Raw genomic sequence first — 21,254 nt, 5'->3', positions numbered from 1 at the left:
TATATATATATATATATATATATATGTGTGTGTGTGTGTATATTCATTTTTAACTACGAGATTGCAAACCTTACTACAAAACTGAAACTCAAATACCATTGCCGTTTATAACAACTAAAGAACCTTGTTTTAGCTTAAACTATTATTAATTAAATGAGGCTAATGTGTTAGTTGCTAAACGTCTGGCATTTGTAAATAAATAACCTTAAACTATTATATCCGTAATTTGTGCTATAATATAATGCAAATTTGTTCTCCTAAACTCAATAAGGTTTTAAGTTTAAAAAAAGAAGCGTTTAATATCAAGTGGTAAAATATAATATACTTAATAGAGTTCAAAGAAATATTGTTTACATGTTAGAATGGTTCAACTTGGCTATTCTAGTTTTACCAACAATGGGCAATGTTAAGATTCAACACAATTCAAAACTTTTAAATATTCAATGTAATTATTTAGCAGTTATATAGCTAAAAACTTTAAACCGTTCACAAAATTATTATTATTAACTGTTTTCTTCATAAAATCATATTTTCTCATATTCTTTAAACATGTAACATGATTTTATGGTCCATAATTCATTATTAATATGTGTTATCCATAATGATTTCCGATTTATTTTATTTTCAAAATATAAACATAATTTTTTTATTTTATTTTCCTTTTGAAAATAGGAATATAGTGAACATTTTTTTTCATTTAAAATCTCCTAATCATAGAATTACAAAAAGAAAAAGAAAAAAATATTACATTGCGTTACCAAGATTGAAGAATAAAGATACAAAGATTATCATTAACCGTAATCAGGTTACAATACATAATTGGGAAACTTAAAAAAATGAGGTATATATCAGCTATCATTTCTCGCTATAAATTTTTACACCTCATATTTTCAATATTGTCTTATCTAAATTTGTATTTTTTTTCAATTGATGCTCATTTCAAAAGGACTGTTACATGTTACTTTTTTCGTGTCTAGAATTAGAATTTCACTAAAAATTTTCATTTTTGAAATAAATATGTTAGAATGTCTATGCTACGTAGCTAGAATACTGACTAAACTGGATTTGAGCAAATACACCCTACGAGCTAATCCAATACATCAGAAAAATCGGATGTTGTTCTTAACATAAATGACAATGTGCTTAAAAAATATATTCTGCTACCTTATATTACTTTTTAACGTCATTTTTGTTATTTGTCAACTTAGTTATGGAAATATTTTCAAATCATATTTGCAAGTCATAGATGACGTCATGACATACAAAGTCATACATAATTGATTAATTTGATTAAAGTATTGATATAATTTGACTTTGTTGTATTAATATTATATTACAGAGCACTATTTTTACTGATATAATCGTGTGAGCTGATGATGAAAGGATAAATTTTCAATGTCAAATTTTCTTATTTTTTAACAATACATTTATTTTAAAAGTTTTTTAAAAAATTCAAGTTTTTGTCATTTTTTTAATAACTGTTCTTCTTTTTTTAATTTTTTTTTAAGTTTCTTTCTTGCATCCTTTGAGTTTCTGTCTTATATTATGTGCTCTACGTACTTCAATGAAACTTAATTAAAAACAATTAATATTAATTCCAATTTCTACGCACCTCCAATAATAAGTCTTGAACTAGCTTGCTCTGAAACCTCTTCTCGGCTAACAAAACACTGGTAAATTCCAGAATCAGGTCTTCTTACTTGCCTTATTTGTAATGACGTAGGTGTTGGAAATATGATTCTTTGATTATTTGGTAAGGATTTCATATCCTTTCGCCAAACTACGGCACTGAATGGATGTCCCTGAATTGAACAGTTGAAGTTTGCCGTCTTACCAACATCTAATATTTGCTCTGGAGGAAATAAACTAACTCGAAGAGGCTCTGAAAAGAAAGTAATCATATAAAAACAATAAATTTAATTAATTTAAGATACTATTCTTTTAAATAAATCGTCTGTGTGAGCTTTAAAAAGTCAATAATATCGAACATTTATATAAGAATAAAACTTGTTGATAGTTAAAATCTATATTTTTAATGCAAAAATTATGCAAAACAATTTGTGAGCAATATGTTGAATGTGATAACAACGGTAGTATATGTACTGACTTCACCAAACTCTGAAAATTTCTTTTCACATATTACAGTTTGGTTTTGTATAAGTTGTGCTATTGCTTGAGAAATATGCTTATATATAACAGCAGCTGTTTTCCTATAAAACTCGAATAATTCGGCAATGAGTTTCGCAAGAAGGTTGACATGAAAAGATTTTTTTCCCTGCTAGGAGCACGCTTCAGTTGAATGAAGAAGAAAAAGAATGGGCCAAAATTCCTGTGGAAGAATCTGCGTGCGATATAAATGTTTCATCATCTTAAACATCAATGCAAGAAAATACAGCTGAAAGTTAAAATATGAGTTTTTTTTTCAATTATTATACAACGCAATTTGTGAACTATTAGTTTTGAGTTTGCAGTTGATACCCACTGATATCATCAAACTCTGGACATTTTCCTTCAATGGTTTCAGTTTGGCTTCAAGAATTTGTGTTATTTCCTGTTTAATACGCTTATATGTAAGACTGTAGCTGTTCCCTGGTGACATTAAGATATTCTTGAGATAAATTTCAATAAAGTTTTGACTAGAAAAATTTTGTTTCCTGCTAAGGAGAATGCTTCAATATTGAAAAGGAAAAGAATCGAATTGGCCATATTCTTGTGGATAAGTTGTTATGTGTTTTCAGCGATTTTTTTGTTATTATAGCTCTTAAGGAATTTCTTAGGATAAGGTCGAAAATAAACTTTGGTATGTACTTTATTTACGTAACACTAGAGCTGCGCAATGGGCTTTTGGCGACTGTTTGGGAAACATCTCTGAGGAGGATCTGAAGACACGCTATCGCAATTTTGATCCTCTATAGAACGGCTCCCCTACTTTGGTAGCCCAACAACCTGCGTGCGCAGTCGAGCCCTTTACGGTAGAGTAGTTTAACGATACCGCGCTTCCTCTGTCCCTGCGCTGGCTGATCAAAGTGGTCAACCACCCGCTTACTGACCGCAACCAATGATGATTGACTTCGGTGTTCTACTGGGAGCCGCGTCTTTACAATTAGTTCATTTCGGGACAAAATCGGCTTGGAAAAAAATTCCCAATTACAATTTTATGAAGAAAATTATATTATGCATAATATGCAATGCAAAATAATGTTTTGGTATAATTAATATAAAATCTTAAGCATATCTAATATGATATAATATAGTTTTGATAAAATTAACCTTTTACTGTCTTACAATATATGATATTGAATACAATAATTTTCTTTTTATTACATTAAGGAAGTCAAATATATAATGGAAATTGAATGAAGTTAAGACATAACTTACTTCTTAGTTTGAAAGAAGAAAAGCTAGAGGTTTTTTAACGAACGATGAAAATTTTCGCTAAGTATTATCCTGCATGCCATAATTTAGATCTTCAGTAACTCTAAATACAAAACTTTTGAAAATTGATAAAATATTAAGCTTTAAGATTTAAAAACTACAGACCGGCAAAAAGATCCTACATAATAAATTACTTAAGAGAGTAGTTTGAGTTAGAAAAGTAGCGTAAGTTTCTTCGATGTGGAATGACGGAGATAATGCCCGGTCTCAAGATAGATGATCTACAATCACCAGACCGAAACCACAAGGAGAGTCATTTAGGAGAAGAAAGTTAAATCTCCTATTTAAGTCTTCAATAGCTAATTCTTTATCTTAAATTGACGAACATCAACTGAGTTAAGGCGTTAAATTCTATTTGGTCCAAAGAAGAATATTTCTCGGAAATGAAATAAAGTGATAATAAATTTTATTGCAATGCTACAGTACTAAAAGCAGTAAACATCTAATAGCAGTATGTGAAAAAGTGCGTAACGCTGCATATCATAGATGCAACAGTTTCTTGTCAAAAAATGTATCAGTTTCTTAAAGAAAAGTGTGTTTATGCATTTTAATGGAAATTCCTCTATTTATATATGATATGAATTTTGATTATTTAATTTGAAACAATGTTTCCTTATAATAATGTTTAAACAACGGATATTAATGCAATTTCGTTTGTTAATTACTTATATAGATTTTGTAATGAAGGATAAATGTACTTATGCAATCATCAATTGGTGAATCTGTATTGCAAAAAGATTTAACACTCTCTAGCAAACTTAGATGGCAGCACAACTTTACTCATCATCATCCGAGTCTCTGGTTAGTAAACTGTAGAATATTTTGTCTTTCACGCTTTATATATGTTCGGTATCTTAATCTCAATTTGAATGTATTATTTTTTTTAATTCTGATAATGTATTTTTACCTTAATTATCTCTGAGTAGAGGAAAAAAAGACTGGTATGGACATTTTTTTACAAATTTATCAACAAAAAAAAACTGTGTTAAATATAATTTTTTACTCGTGAAGTGCGTTTTTTACAGTAACGTTTTATTGCATTTTTACTTAAATCTAAGTTGCGTTTATTTTCTCTAATTTAAATCTAATTGTGATATTTTTCTTTAAAAAACGGTTGTTTTTGTCCACATAAGCCCATACATGGAGCTAGTGCAGCATTTTCTAAAACTTAGTGATTAATAAAAGTAGTTAAATAATACATTTCACTGGTTTCCAAATGTCTGGATTTACACAAAAATGTTAAATAAAAGAACCAGAAAATATGAATAAAAAACAGTTTTTTAATTAACTATTTAATTCATTTAATTATAGCGAAAATGTTCTTTTTTTCATATATTTTTAAATAAGTGCACATGAAAATTAAAATGATCAAAAAAAAAAAAAACATAAAGTTATTCTGAAAACTACGAAATTATTTACATTTCTTGTCGCTTTGTTGTTTTAGTTTCGTGAGAGATGTATATTTTAGTCTTATTATTTAGTGTCACATGCAAGAATGGATTCTTATTTAGTTTTGCTGCGATGTTTTTAGAATGACTGAAGCTTGGGTAAAAACTCTTTTTCTAAATTAAATTAGTATTGGTAAATAGAAAACTAAAGCAACTCAGACAGTTTCGATCAATATAAAAAAAAAATGTAGTAAAAATATGTTTTAGTTTACAAGCTCAAATATCAGATCTTGCGTTCAACATCATAAACAGAAATAAAACAGGAATACAGAATTCCGAGGGCTCACTTCAAAGAATATAAAAATTGGAAAAAAAAGAAAGATAACATAGTTTTATCAGTTGGCGAATGCATACCGAGGAAAACCTTTCCAATAAAAAGTCAATACGGCTACCTAAGAAAAATATAAATTGCAAACATAGCAAAGGAGAAAAAAAGAGTTGCAAACTTTGGGTAGATATGAAAAACGGATAGAGTCGATAAGTTTTTTCCTTCCCCTAACACGAATAGGGAAAAAAAATACCATCGTTCGGCCTACTTATCTACGTTTTATCTCCTTAGGAGAAGAAAGCATTTATGGTCGTTAAATTCATCCAATACTGAACCTCAATGCGAGCATAGACATGTTTTTCAAACCAATTTTTACATTCCAAGCAAAAACATGCAACATGTTTTCAATTTCAGCTCCTATATATTTGTGGTCATAAATTTATATAAAAAGGGAAGGCATTTTTTTTTCCTTCTCTGTAGCCGCCTCTTGTTGAAAGCTATAAGGTATTCCTTTTCTCTCGAAATGAAAATCTGACTCAAGTAGCAATATGGCTACGTCATTTTTTACGTCTGTCTACGGCATTTTGTTTCTTTTATAGATCTTCCAATAACCCGAAAGTCACAAATTTTGTTGGAATTTTATCTTCGTTTGGATTTCTGCCTACTTTTTAGTTCTCTTATTTTTCCTGCAATATTTTGAATAATATGAGTTGATAGATATATTTTTTTTTCCAATTTTGTTGGAGACGGTGCTAACGAAACGTAGTAAAATATCTAATATGAAAGTAACTTTATTTTATGAATTTGAATGTTTATATAAATGCCCAAACTTAATTAATTTTTAAATTTATTAATTTAAAGTTTATCAAATTCATATTTCCTCAGAATAATTTTGCGGATTATTTTTCTCAATAGCTATTATTCTTTAATCAATTTCTTAAAACATTTTGAAGGCAAAAAAATTAACTTTACTAGAAGGTAACTTCTAGTAAAGTTAATTTATTCTAGTAAAGTATTATTTATTAAAGTTAATTATTCTTCTAAATCATTCGCCAATGCTTTCACCAAAGCACAATTTTAATCGCCAAGTTTACGATTTTTTTCCCATTTGTCGAGGTGGCGAATGCTTACTTTGGGCCCTGTAAGTATTCTAAGCGTTCATCCAGCAGAAAGGAATGTTTATTCGGAGAAAGTATCTGTTTGTTTTTTTTACTTTAATATTTACATTTTAGACAGAAAATACATTTTATGTATTATCTTTTAACATTATCTTTAAAGTTGTATGAATTTTATAACGTTACTGTATAATTAATCAAATGTTTCTTTAAGTTTTCTAATATCCTATGAGACAAAAACGCACGTTTTTAAATGTTTTAGCTCTATTTTTGTTCCTGTGATGTTAAGCATACAAATGTGAACCGATAGATACTGTCATTTTTTTTATTGTAAAAAAGAAATTAAATTATTAATATGCGAATACCTTTATATTAAGATGAGCCTCAAAGTTTAACTCAAAGTAAAAGTAAATTAATAATTGTTTGGAGAGTATTAGTTTAATTTTTTTATTTTTTAATTATAATAAATTATATAATTATATAATAATTATATTATTATATTATTATATAATTTTATTATTATAATTATAATATTATTATAATTATAATATAAATTAATTATAATAATAATATAATAAATAAAATTAAATAATATATTATATAAATTTTAGACACTTCATAAGAAGTTATAATAAATATTTTTAAATAGGTTATATTCATTTAAGAGACTATGCTTTTCATTTGTCCAACTTTTGTAGAATTTTTTACATCTCGTGAATTGCCGAAATGCCAAAGTTCTGTTTTCCTTTTTTTAATTTTCTTGATAATTAATTTATTCAGCAGTGGGGAGAATATATAATTATCTCATTTTCAAACCAGTTTTAGTAGAGATAAATTATTTTTAATTTGGAAAAAAAAAGTTTTCAATTTGCACAACAAGTTATCCATGCTAAAGATATAAAAATAATATAGCTTAAATCTAATTTTTGATCATGTTATTGAATTTGTAATGTTTTAAGAGTGTAATCAGTGAATATTTTGCACTTGTTTTAAAATTCAAATTCTTTATTAATCAAAAAGCTACTTTTAGAATGAGAGATTATATTTTTGCATCTGACTTTTTGTAGCACTGAAAATTAGTTGCAGATTCTCTAAAGAAAAGTTAAGCCTAACGAAGATAAAACAAAATTCGCTAAAATTAAATCGAAATTTTGATAATTGTTTTTAGATGATTTCAATTTTTATCATTATAAACCTTTCTCTATTATATTTTCAGGGAATAAACTTAAATTTTGCAAACTTTTTCAATTATCTCTTGTATAGAAAATGACATAAAATATATAATTTTTTTCAATTTTAAGAAGATTCAATTCTTTATACTCCTCTGCTTATGGAAACTAAGACTTCTTTCTTTATCTTTCCTAAAGTGATTTTTTTTCTTTTCAAAAAGGTCTTGTTTCAGTCTTGTTTAATTTTTCAGCATTGATTTATTTTGAAAAATCACTTTAATTCAGAAATCTTAATTAACAACATTACTCAGTGATTGTTTTTGACTTTTGTGAAGTGGAATAAGGTTCTGATATAAATTGACAACATGCAGTTGAATGTTTTTTTTCGCAATTTAAAACTCCAAGAATATGTACTATGACGTGATCAATTTTTATGAGTGTTAAATATTTCTGAATTTCGTCAATTGAAAACTTTCAGACAAGATTTAACTCAATTCTCCTGTTTTTATAAAATGGAATGTTTATATAATATCTCTCCTTACTGAATCTCTCTTTCACTGAAATTAGGTAGCATTTCTCAGCGAAAATTCTTTTTAGGTTATTTTGGGCTTTTTTGGACAGAAAACAAACAACGACAGCTTAGTAATAGGACATGGTTTACGAGTAAACTTTAATGCCTATGTAACCAAAATCCTTAAAATTAAACTTATAATCATCACCTACTAAAATCTTCAATTGTTATTCAGTTTATGAAAATAAATAAATCTGTTTATGTATGTTAGAACGAAAACTTAATAAAAATTTATTACCTTCAATTATTAATTCGGCTTCCACTTTGTCTTGCCCAACACTATTGCTTACTTCACAAATATACGTCCCTCCATCTGCAGACACAACTTTATGGAACACCAAAACTCCTCCCTCTTGTCGAACTGTTGAGCCAAGTTCTGGAACTGATCTGAGTTCTCCTGCCACTTTATGCCATCTGTATGTTGGTATGGGATGACCTTGTGCCAAACAGGAGAGAGTAGCTTTTTGGCCAACGGGGACTGATACTCGGCTGGAACGAGTTATAATCCTCGGTGGTTGGTTGTGATGGGGCTCTATTGCGAAAAAAAGAATTAAATTTTATATAGAGACTCTATAGAAAATATATCATATGATATTCTTAAAAAAATAACTTAATAAATTATGATTTCCATCAAACATATAAAGCTAATTTTCTTAACCCATTTCTAATTTTTTTTTGTGCATTCACATTGCCAGTGATATCTTTCAGTAAGGAAGAAGAGATCAAAATTTCTTTGTTTGTCACCAACATAAAATTAACAAGTGCTTTAACTAATACATATTTGGTTCCATAGGTTTGGTACCCGAAACTATTGGGATAAAATATAAACCTAATCACAATGTAGCTTTTCTTTATCAGACATTTTGTAAAAAATGAAAAATTCCGTTTGTCGTTTAATTATTAATAAAAATAGTTGTTTCTAGCTAAAGAAATTTAGTAATGTGGGGAAGGAGTTATCGATAATGTTGCCCTTCATCTATCTATAGGTACTCTGAAATATAAACGAGTTGGAAAGCTGGAAATGTTCTGTATCTCAGTATTCGGCGCGAAGCACTGCTAACTGATTCATCGAAACTGGAAAGTCCTAAGTTGATTAGGCATAAATTTCAAGAAGAAATATATGTAAAAGTTCACCACAGCCTAAAGCTGTGGAAGTCATATGAGAGGAATACTTGTAGGCAGTGGAACACTAGTAAACGAGTTAACATGTCTTATATACTAGTGAACTGGAATTTAATAACTGAAGTGGTAGACACGCTACATAACTCCTCCACCAGAATTTTATTTGCGATAGAATTCGATGAACGAATACCATACCACTTAGTTGATTCATTGTTGCTTTCGCGAGAAGTCGGGAGACTTGTATTGAGGTCACCGGATTTTGAATACTGTACTTCAAAGCTGTATAAAGATCTCGATTGTGTGCGTGGTCACTCCTGCGTTGCTATTAGCACTCGAGTGTGGACAGGTTTCGTTGTGTGTGATCAATACTGAGAAGCAACAGCGCGAAGAAAACAATGTCGGAAATAACAAGCCAACTGCTCAATGTAGGCCATCCAACGAAGTAGGCGTGTTTTAGTAGAAGTGGGAGTTACTGATGAGGTAGGCGTTGTCAGATGATATCCGATGGTCACCAATAAGGGGTAGGTATTTATCAACAATGTCAAACAGTCACCCCAGAGACTCTGTATACAAACTGCTTTTACTTTTTAATTTTACAGTAATTTCACGAAGAATGGGATATGGGTCTTCTGCGCGGCCCAGGTGCCCAGCTTTTGTTAAATAAAGTAAGAAAGTAAACAATGTCAATCCTTATGTATGAAAAGGAGCTCCGAGATAGAGACTAGTTAACATATGTTACATGCCGGTGAATTGGTCTTTAACAATTGTAGTGGTTGACACACTACCAGTAACAGAATAAAAAATAAATCCATAATGAAATTTTACAATTTTTAATTTACTATTTTAATTGTATATGTTGACTGGATGGAGTATGACAAAAAAAGTATAATAAAAGTGAGTATACTTTCAATAATAGTACAACTTTTTAAAAATTTAAATACAAATTTCAGTTTTCAGGATGTTTAGAAGAAAATATTGCATATTAAGGTAATATCATTATATTCCTTTCTAATGAAGAAATAACGTTTTCAGTTTCAAGCCCTTATAAGTATGATCAATAAATATTACCGACAAACGCATTTAAATTAGGGATCAAGATTTATTGAGTATTGAGTATAGTTAAGTGCGGCGAGCTCTCTGCTTATCGCTTATAGCTCTGCGTTTCAATAGGTAAGGCTTAATTTAGGTTGGGACTGGGTGATCAAGATTTATTTTCCAGTAAACTATAATTTTAATTTTTTTATTAATTTCATACTGATGACGACCAAAGTAATTTGCATTTACAAGTGAGAAAACTGGATTAAACTAGTATAGTAGCCTTAGATCAAACCAAGTTGTTCTCTTATCAATAAGAATTCAACAACGACAACAATGAAAATAATTTTGTGACATTACTTATATAGATAATTTCTTTTATGCTGATAGGATTAGATATTAAATCATATTATATTTCGAGTATTTTTATTGTGATTTGATTAATGATAACTATTTTTTCATATATTTATCTATGCAAGGCATTTCTTTCCTTTTTAAGAAAATCTGCAATAACTTACCAGTCACAATGACTTTTGCATAAGTCATGCTGACTTTTTTCTCTCTTGTTACAATATTTTCCGCATGACATCGGAACGTGTATACGCTATCATGTTCTGTAGTATCACGAATGTACAAATCACCATTTTGTAACATTCCATACTTCCCTGTAATGAAATTATAATTATTATGTGATGGCAGAATAAAGCAAATATATGTAACAAATACGTATAATATGTTTACATTTCTAAAATATGTTTATATACTACTCTACAATAATGGAAGAGACACTTTCAATTTTTGACATTTTTTTAAATTCCTCAAGAAATACTTAAAGGATTATTTTGCAACTTTGGAGGAGTTTAGTTCAAGCGATGTTTCTTACTTGACAATAAAGCTTTAATTGGTTTGAAAGACTTACAATAAATTGCGGAAGTAAACAAGTATTTTTGAACACCCTATCCCAGAAAAACAAGCAAAAAACTTCTAAGATGCATCGATTACGTTTGTTCTTATTTTTAGTAACTGTAAGTTTCGTAAACCTAGAGTATTTATGGAGATAAATATTTATGGAGATATGGATATTTTTATTAAAAAATTAATTGTTTTGTCTTACGTTTTTGTACTATAACTTTATAAATATTCAATGGAATTGAACAAAATTTTTTGAAAATTTAATATTAATTACAAAATTGTTGGTTTAAAATTTAAAAAACAAATTTTGAAACTGCATAAGATATGATTATTTAAGTTAGTTATTTTATACTGTGCATACGGAGAAAATATTTAAAAATGTTTTTTCATAATTTTGGAAGGAATCGTATTTGGCAACTTATTATAAAAGTTTTATTTGAATATCTTAAAATTTTGAATTGTTAAGCAATTTTCTAATTCATTTCCGTTTTTTACCTTTTAAAATAAAACTCAAAACGATAAGGGGTTATCTTCAAATTTCATCTTGTACTGTTAACCTAGATTTTTGAAAATGAGACCGGCTTTGTGGAGGATCACCTGCATAAAAGTATGTTTTCTTTTGCATGATGATTATTGTAAGGTATTATCATATGTTATTAAATTCTGTCTAATATTTCAAAATGAAATTTCTGAATAATCCCTGATCGTTTTGAGGCATCCTTTAAAACTAAAAAAACTTCTTAGAAAATTTATTAAACTTTTTAAATTTTTAAGATATTAAATTCAAATTTTTTTATTAGTTGCCAAATACTATTCACTACAAAATTATGAAAAAAACTTTTTAAATTTTCTTCGGTACTTGCGCAGTGTTAAAGAACAAGCTTAAATACTCATAAACTTGCGCAGTTTTCAACGAATTTTTTAAAATTTCAAATCGAAAATTTTTTAATTAATTTGCTCAAATATTTTGTTTAATTCTATTGAATATCTATAAAGTTATAATCAAAAAACGTTAAGTGAAAACTTAAGGCCTTTTACAAAAATGTCCATATATCTGTAAATATTTACTATAGGCTTACAAACCTTTATGCATTTATTAAAAATAGCAACTAAAGTCATCTTACAAGTTACAAGCTTATTACTTGATTTCCTGGCACAGCGTGTTCAAAAATACTTGATTTCTTTTTTAATTTATTGTATGTCTCTCAAACCTCCGAAAGCTATAAATTTTATTGCTAAGTATGAAAAGTCGCATGACTAAACATCTCTAAAGTTACAAAAATTCCTTTAAGTATTTATTGAGAAATTTTAACAAAATATCAAAAACTGAAAGTGTCTCTTCCATTATTGTTGGATAGTGTATATAAAATAAAATTACATAAAACAAGCATTTCTAAAACAAAATGTTTTAGAAATCTTTTGATATTTAGCTTTAATGCTAGAAAAACTAAACATTGTTGTATTCTTGGGGAATCTAAAGGGGCCAGTCTGACCCTTCCCAGACTGTCTGACAATTTATCAATCTGGCATCTAAAATCATAATATATTATCCTAATCATTTCACAGGATATATATTATGAATCGGTCATCAAAGTTTTGAGGCATTTCAGTCAATCTGATTAACGAAAATATTTGACTAAACGGAACACTAACTTTCCCTCTATTCTTATGCATTAGATTCTTGGATTATTGAGTTTTCTTTTAACTATGAAAAAAATAATTGAATATATTTTGGAATTCTCTGTTTTTAAGGAGACAGGAGTATACCATATAACCTATAGATTTCCTTTTGCCCAAATTTACCTGGGGTACCTACCAAAATACTTTAGGAGTCTTTCTGCCCTCTCCGTCATTCTAGGTATATGATTCTATATATACGTTCTTATAAGGCGAACACTTGAATAATTAACTGGGCACTTAAATTGAATTAAATTATGAACAGTCAGAAACTATCAAACTTTTAGTATATTATTGTTTGTTTTTTAATTTACGGGGAAAAAAACGACAGTAGCGGGAAAGGCCTCAACCGTCTTTCTAGTGTTAAGAAACATGCAAATATCAAAAAGATTTTTCTCTCCGTGGTAAATTACTATCTACACAGACAGTGTTAAATAAATTATGCTATTTACGAACAGTGGATCACAAGTTTGTTTCTGAAAAAAATCAGGTTATTTTTTTCATAAGAATAATACTTTTAGGAGTGGAGTATAAAGCTGATAGTTCTAAAACAATGCACGTAAATGTTAGATAAAACTATGAAAAAAAAATGTAAAAACATTGTCTTCCCGTTAGTGAAGTGATAAAGCACATTCAAATTATCGTTTGTACATTAATAGGCTATTATTAATTAAATACATTTAATCTAATTAACTAATCTTATTAAGGAGATTTATTTTCCAAGAAAAATTGACATGCATCTCCACTATAAGAGATTCCGAATTAGTTTACATTTAAAAGCATAGCCTGTAGCATCTGTAAAACAAATTTTTACGGTAAAATTTATTCTGTAATTTTCACAGTAATATTTACTTAATTATATTGATTTTATAGTAAACGTCTGTAAAAGTTACGTATATTAGATTCCTTGTTCCATAAAATTTTACGGTAAAAAAATTTTGCTATTAAAATCGTACTGTTTTTGAAATCTTACTTTTTTTTGTCTTTTCATCCTGATTTTTTTATTGTGTTTGGTAAACAAAATTGGAATTGTTAAAGAATTAAAAAGTGTCGCTCAAACTCTTAGAAAATTAAAATTTAATGAATAAATAAAGAAACAATATGCAGAATCCACTTATTAGCTAAAAAATTCGTCAACAAATTCTGTATAAGCAAATATAAAACAATCTGTTTAAAAGTAAAACTATCTATTTATTTACATTGAAAATTAGCAGTTAAATGTTTTAAACACTACACATTTTAATAATAATTTATTTTCTTACTGCAAACATTTTAGAATTAAATTCAGAAAAAAAATCAAACTCTATTCTGAATAAATCCTTCTTAAAATAATATTATTTCATATGAACTCAAAAGAACCATTAACTTTCCACGAGGCTTAGCATTTTGTTTCGAATTTCAAAGAAGCTGTAGAGATTGGACCAGAAAAAAAGTAATGAAAAGTAGTCCGTATGAAGAAAGGAAATATTAAGTCTCTTACCGCTAATGATTCCAGGAGTAATGAGAAATCCATCTATTCTTTCCCAAGAAGCCACTTTTACGTAGTCACTAACGAAACTTGGGATTGGACATCTTAAAAGAGCCATATTACCTCGTAAGACGAACTCATCCGACAAACGAATTTCATATTTCTGGTTGGCAACTGTAAAAAAGAATTTTGAAGTAATTATGAAGAAATGATAACTCCAATTGCTAGTTTCAAAGATGTTTTCTTGGTGAAAAACTTTTTTGTGTTGTTCAGGAATATAAATAAAATATTATTCTTGTTCTTCAGATTTTTAATTCTTAAAAGCCTTATTAAATGCATGTATGAAAATATTATTGTAATCCAATTATTCCACATAAATTAAAAAAGAACAATGTGTTTTTAGTTTAAAGTATTTATGAAACTTTTGTAGTGACATGCATTTTCTGCAATAACATTCATTTTTAACTAAGAAAAGTATGTTGTAACATTAATAAAAGGCAAAATTTGCTTCTTTATCTTTGCTATGACGTCACGACTGAATTTAAAACTGTGCCTGATTTTAAAACCACCTGGGATGAAAAGGTATGGGGTTTAGTGTGGAAGCTTATGTAAAATGCTTCCGGGGTTAAAGTTCTGACAATGATCCTTCAATTAGGCTTTTTATTTCTATTCCTTGTTATAAATTTTTACGGAAAATACTGATCTTGCCCTACAAAAAAATGCACTAATTTTTTCAAAAACAAACTTTTTTTGATTAAAAGTTTAAAAAAATAGTTTAACGCAAGTCTTTTCTTAGACATTGTTCAAATATTTAACGAACAATTAGTACTATCTCATCAAATGAGCATTTGGATACTCGATATTGGATTTGGATTTGGATATATTTGGATTGTTAATATGAATGGCCTCTCTTGGTATTGACTAAAAACTTTCTTCCGATTTATTGGTAATCTCAAAAAAACATCTTATGATCTTATTTGTATGACAATGTGCTTCCACGTTTTAAGTGGTATCACGGTTTTGAAACATTTGCCCGTTTCAAGTCAACTAGAGCTTCCACACTGCAAATGGATTTCATCATGGATTCGAATGGTGACTATTTAGTTAACTGAAACAACTGACCTGATCACTGTAAAAATAACTGCGATTTTTAGAATTTTTTTTAAAACAAAGTACTTTCAACTGAATATATAAAGCTTTAGTCTGATTTTACTAAGGCTGACTTTAATTCTAATTCTGGTTAAATTCTGAAACACCAGCAAAAGGTGAGTAAAATTTGTTTGAGAGGGATATATTTAGAAGCCTTTCAAGTTTATGGGACTTTTTTCGAGCATGCAAAAATCGCAAGATATTAGTGAAATCCAATAGAACAGAAAAATCTAGTAGTTGACAACTACGTCAAAATAAATCATATTTTGTGTTAAAAATCAAAAGGAAAGCCCTCCTACAACACAGGATAGGTCTCCGAGACCATCGGCGTGATTTTAGCAATGCGGTCAACATTGCGCACCGGCCATACTTAATTTCTAGGTAATGAGATTGAAAACATTGATCTTAAGTTAGGTAAACTTTAAACCTCCACAGAGGTTAGAACATAGATTGTAAACCATTAGTTAGTGCCTTAATCACTGCAAGTTGTAAAAGGACTTCACAAAATTGAGCAAAAATGTGTCAAAATGACTATAAAGTCGCATTGGACAACTCATGTATTTATAATTGAAACAGCATTTACTAATTTTTGAGCAAAATGCTCAGTCTCAAAAGTGACGTGAAAGGAGAATTGCGTAAAAGAGATGCTCGGTAGTTGCAGGTGGAATTCGAACCTGGGACCTAGTAGGATGCAACCACCTTAATTGCAACCACCCTGGCACACACCCTACTCAAGGAACTTTTAGGATGTTTTTTTATAATGTCGCGACATTCTAATCGCTCAAGAGTTTTTTAAGATCTAGCGAAATTAGTAAAAAGTGAAACTAAAGTCTTCGATCTCCTGGCTAAGTTATTTTTTCCAAATCGCAACCCCTTTTATACTTGAAATCGGAAATTCGTATAGGCTGTCATTGCGGTTGCCACTGTATAAAGCTTGCTAACTCTCCTTGGATTGGGGATTAGAACTACCGATTTCAGAGCATCTTGCAACGATGTCAGAGGTCCTTGGTTCGAATCCTGCAGCTAGTCAGTGAACATTTCTATCACGCTCTCCTTTTGCCACCTCACTCTTAAGGCTATGAATTGTACTTAAATTTGCGTACGTGCAGTTTCAAGTTCGAGTATTATTTAATTCTGAGCTATTTTGGCTCAATTTTGAGAAACCCTTTTTTGCAGTATGTGCTATCAACATCATTTTGCGGAGTAATTAATGTTTAACTTAAGTTTACATAGAAATGTAATTAAAATTCTTATTTAATGCGAAATATAAACTTGAAATAATGGAAATATATTAACTTAAAGTTATTTAAATATATAATTAAAAACTGCAATTACTTACATATAATTTATTAAAAACATGATATACGCAAATTAAAATGAAGTTTAAAGAACTTAAATAAATATTTTATATATTTTAAAGTAAAACAATTTCATGGCAATATTAATAATATTAAAATTAAATGGTAATTATTTATTAATTCATTATAATTTTTTAAACTTAAATAGTTCTATGTATTTTTAATAAATCAATTATCTGTTCGTTTTTGTTTTTTTTTCTTTTCTTTTAAAGGAACAAATCTTACAAAAAACATTTGTAGCAAATTTGCTGGTACTTGACTTTTTTTAAGCAATTTTGTAATTTTCTTTTCAACTTTTTCCCTCATTAAGTCTGAAAGAATTCCCCTTAAAAATTTAGTAACTCTTTTTAACAAGAATATAGTAAGCTTTGTTGAACTAATTAACGAACAATTTTCTTTCTGCTGTGGTGTGAAAATATGTATGAGTTTCTTTTTTTTTTACAAAGTAAATTTTTCTTAAACATTAATTATTTTAGGGGGGGAAACAAACCCCAGAATTCCTGAGAAAATAAAACAATGTTAGCTGATTCTGGAGTAAAAGTCTTCGATATAAAGTATTTTAGGGAAATAAAATAAATGACTTCCGGAGTCTTTGCACATAAGTTACGACAAAAGAATAGCAATTTTTTATAAAGCGTGTTGTTAAATTTGAAAGAATTGGTTAAATTTTAACCTTCAACAATATTTTTTTAAAGAAATATTAGTTTGTGTCGCATTAGACGCGTGATAGTTAATTTAATTATACCTAAACTTAGAATAAAATGTTTTTCAGTGTTTTCATTCTTACTCATATTGCTTGCAGAAATTTAAAGCAAAGCACAAAAGCCTTTTTTAGACTTTTAAGGTTATTTTGATGTTCTTTTTTTATTTATCTTAAATAGATTTTATTTTTAAAACTTTGTTTTAAAAATCAGAAAAAGGAAAGCAAGAGGCACTGAGAATATACATATCAATTTATGTAAACGAAAAAAAAATAGAAAAAAAATTTTTTTTTTTAATTTTTGCTCCTCTTTCTTTTACTGCAGTACTTTTTTCTTCAAAATATCATTGTTTGAAAATCGCTATTATTGATATCGTTGCTATTTTTTCGTATTTTTAAGGAATGAAGTGTATAAAAGAATATATCTATTGCGATGATACCGAAATTTTATTTTAATATTCTTTTTTCTTTCGAATTATTTATTTAATTTTATAAAATGTCATCGCCAACAAATTTAATCTTCAACTTTAAGTAAAATGGTTGTCGGATTTTCTTTTATATTGGCAATAGAAGTAGATTCTTGGTACCGAAACACCGAAGACTGCTTTGAACCTAAAAGTTATTTACGTGATTTTTAATTTTATATTTTTATAGGCGATCTGAATACCTATTGTGCGTATGGGGTAAGAAATTTAAAATATCACTAAATCAGTGCTGAACAACGTGCCAATCATACTAAACCATGCCTTAATATTAAAGTTCCAATTCAGTGAATATAGCTAAAATAATTCCAATTGTTTTTGTTTAATAATTTTTGCCTTTGACGGTGACTTAACGTAATTAAATTAACCATTTTAGTAGTTCATCCCATCAAAATAATAATAACTGTATTCGGTATCTGTTGGAATGATATTATTACTCGAGGTCAACTCATGATTGAGATAACCTTTTGAAGGTCGTAAAACACCTCTTTCTGCATAATCTATGATAAAACTGCATAGTATCAATGCAGTTTTAAAAGGTACCAAATATATTAATTTTACTCACATTAGTATATTTGGAATTAGTTAAAATTGCATCCATTACCATGATACCAAAAGTGCTTATTAAAAAATTAATGAGGCACCGACGGTGTTAATAATGGTATTGTGATATTTTTTATGTTCCTCTTGAACGACTTAATTTCAACTTTCCATCAATTTTGCTTTGAAGTATATAGCCTATTGTTTTTAAAAAAAATTCAACTACTACCTATTATCAAAATTAATTAAGCATCATTGAAATTAATTATAGGATGGCGATTTTTAAGTTTTCTCTTAAGCCAGTTAGTATTATTTTACCAGTATTTTACGATTTAGTCAATAGTTTTTTTATTATTCTTCTAGTTAGCACTTATTAACAAAATTACTTAAGCCTCAAAGGCATCAATAATATTTCAAGGATTAACTTTGCATCTCCGAAATCAGTTAGTATAATTTCGTCATTAATTTTTTCCCTTAAGTATGTAGTTTATTTATTTATTCCAATTAGTAATTTGTTACCAAAAATAATCAAGCATCATTAGCGCCACTAATACGATGGTGTTTTTTTATACCTTTCTCCTAAATGATTTAGCTCTATTTCTGCATTAATATTTCTTTTCCGTTCATAACTTATTTTTGAACTTCAAATTTTAAAAGCCTAATTATATATCAAAAAAATAAACACGTTATTTCATATAACTTAGGGAATACTAATTTGGTGACGTTGTTAGTTTATATTACGTTCTCGTTCATCATTGAGTTTTTATGACATAAAAAGTAATTAAATACTAAGAATTTGCAATATACTCTTTTATTGATTAATGAGATCTATAAGCAAGTAAAAATCATGGACACTATCCTTAAAATCATCTGCAGTTTCATTTAAATCAATGGCAATAGTTCTAAACCATGGAAGAAATTCCATTTTTAAATGTCTCTCATGCACGATCCAATCGAAATTTTTGTACAATTCTTAGAATAAAGGGCTACATTTTTTACACACTGTCCCACTTTCAGGTCTATAGAACAAACAGTTCTGAACTTGTAAGAGACACAAGAACGAAGTCGTGATTTTATTATTATAGATGCATTAACTTATTTTTTAATCCTTTTGTAAGAAAAATATAAGCAAAAGACACTGAATATAAATGTTCTATCAAATTATGCTAAATTTAGAAAATAAGTTATAAATATTTTTTTTTTCAACTTGGTACTGATTATTCATTAAAATACTTTTTTCAGTAGTATATATGGCTAAATAAAATTTTTATATAAAATTTTATTTTTAAATAAAAAATTTTACTTAAAATTTTATTTTTAAATAAAAATTTTAAATGAAATTTTTATTTTTTTGAATAAAAATTTTAAATAACATTATTATTTGTTTAAACTGTTAAAAAGGATTTTTTTAACAGTTTAAACATTTTTATTATTTCCAAGGAAAAATGTAACACAAGGAAATATTTCTTACAAAAATGCTGGAACTTTATTTTATTTTAATTTATATTATTTGTTTAAGTGTTGGGTACTTTTTTTAAAACTTTTCTCTTCATTAAACGAAAAAAAAATATTAAAAGTAAATAAAGTTTTTTAACAACGATAAAATGAGCTTTATTAAACAAATTAAAAAACAATTTTCTAGCTGCTGTGGAGTGAAAATATGTTTTACTTTCTATTCTTCTTCATGAAGTAATTTTTTTATTCATTAATTATTTGGGGGAAAAACTTTCAACAAATCCCAGCGTTTCAAGAAAAAAACAAAGCAGCACAGTAGATCCTGAAGCAAAAGCCTTTGATAGAAAGTATTCTAAGGAAATAAAATAAACGACTTCCGGAAACTTTAATTTTGTAACTTTGCACGGAACTTGCGACAAAAGAAAAGCTGCTTTTTATAAAGCATGCCGTTAACTTTGAAGGAATTGGCTAACTTTTACCTTCAGCAATATTTTTTAAGGAATATTAGTTGATGTCACTTTAGAATTATAGAGGCTTAGAGAACTAAACTTAATTTTTGAGGAAAACGGTCATCTGTTATTTTATATTTATAATATTTTTTTCATAGAGCAGGTATCAAATTAACTAATGTCAAAAATTATTTTTCATTCCTCTAAGACGCCTTGATGCATTTATTCATTTTTATCATTTATTTATTTTAATTATTAGGTGTTTAGTTAACATTTTTATACATAAATAAGGAAGAATAGAATTCATTTAAATATGTATATATATATGTAATAACAGGGTAACAACCCCGTTATTTTTTTTCGGTAGTGTCTTAATTTACATAGTAGAAAACATAAGCCGATAGATTGTAAGAGGCTTTATTACTGGAGTATGGTGTAAACAGAAGCCTCACCCAAAAGGATAATATCAGCTCCCAGCTGAATAATATCAAGACAGTAGCGGCGAAAGTTAGATTGGCAACATCGTACAGCAAAAGACACGCAAAAACAATTGCTCCTGCACTATATACTAATGAAAAAAAAGGTAAATAGGCTCAAATTGTACATACCTTGAAACTCTAAGCATCATCGATAATCATTTAATGCTTCCTAATATGGAAGTGAAAGAGGGTCGTGTTTCTAAAAATTACTCCTCCTTTGAAATATAGATCTAATTATAATTCAAAGGTATGTTTTCATCCTTGAAGTCCCAAAATAGAATTTCTACACCTATTCTTTACCAAAGACATTCTATGAAAACGAAAGAGTTTTAATGTTGTTATTAATACAAAAGTATTTATATCCCTTAGCCCGACGTAAAACTGGGATATATATATATATATATATATATATATATATATAT

At 28.1% G+C, this 21,254-nt stretch overlaps 1 protein-coding gene across 1 annotated transcript in view; it reads right to left on the bottom strand.

Moving 5' to 3' along the window:
• Positions 1–21,254, bottom strand: part of LOC107448733 (cell adhesion molecule Dscam1) — a gene marked incomplete at its 3' end in the record, with an annotated part of 86,285 nt that overhangs the window by 33,833 nt on the left and 31,198 nt on the right. Inside the window, 4 exon segments of the mRNA XM_043050074.2 lie at positions 1,613–1,882; positions 8,245–8,538; positions 10,682–10,828; positions 14,233–14,394. Of these exon segments, the coding sequence (XP_042906008.2) occupies positions 1,613–1,882; positions 8,245–8,538; positions 10,682–10,828; positions 14,233–14,394 (873 nt within the window).

This window comes from Parasteatoda tepidariorum, chromosome 8 (genome assembly GCF_043381705.1).
Source record: "Parasteatoda tepidariorum isolate YZ-2023 chromosome 8, CAS_Ptep_4.0, whole genome shotgun sequence".
Taxonomy (NCBI): Eukaryota; Metazoa; Arthropoda; class Arachnida; order Araneae; family Theridiidae; genus Parasteatoda; species Parasteatoda tepidariorum.
This window is presented reverse-complemented; position numbering and strand designations above follow the sequence as displayed.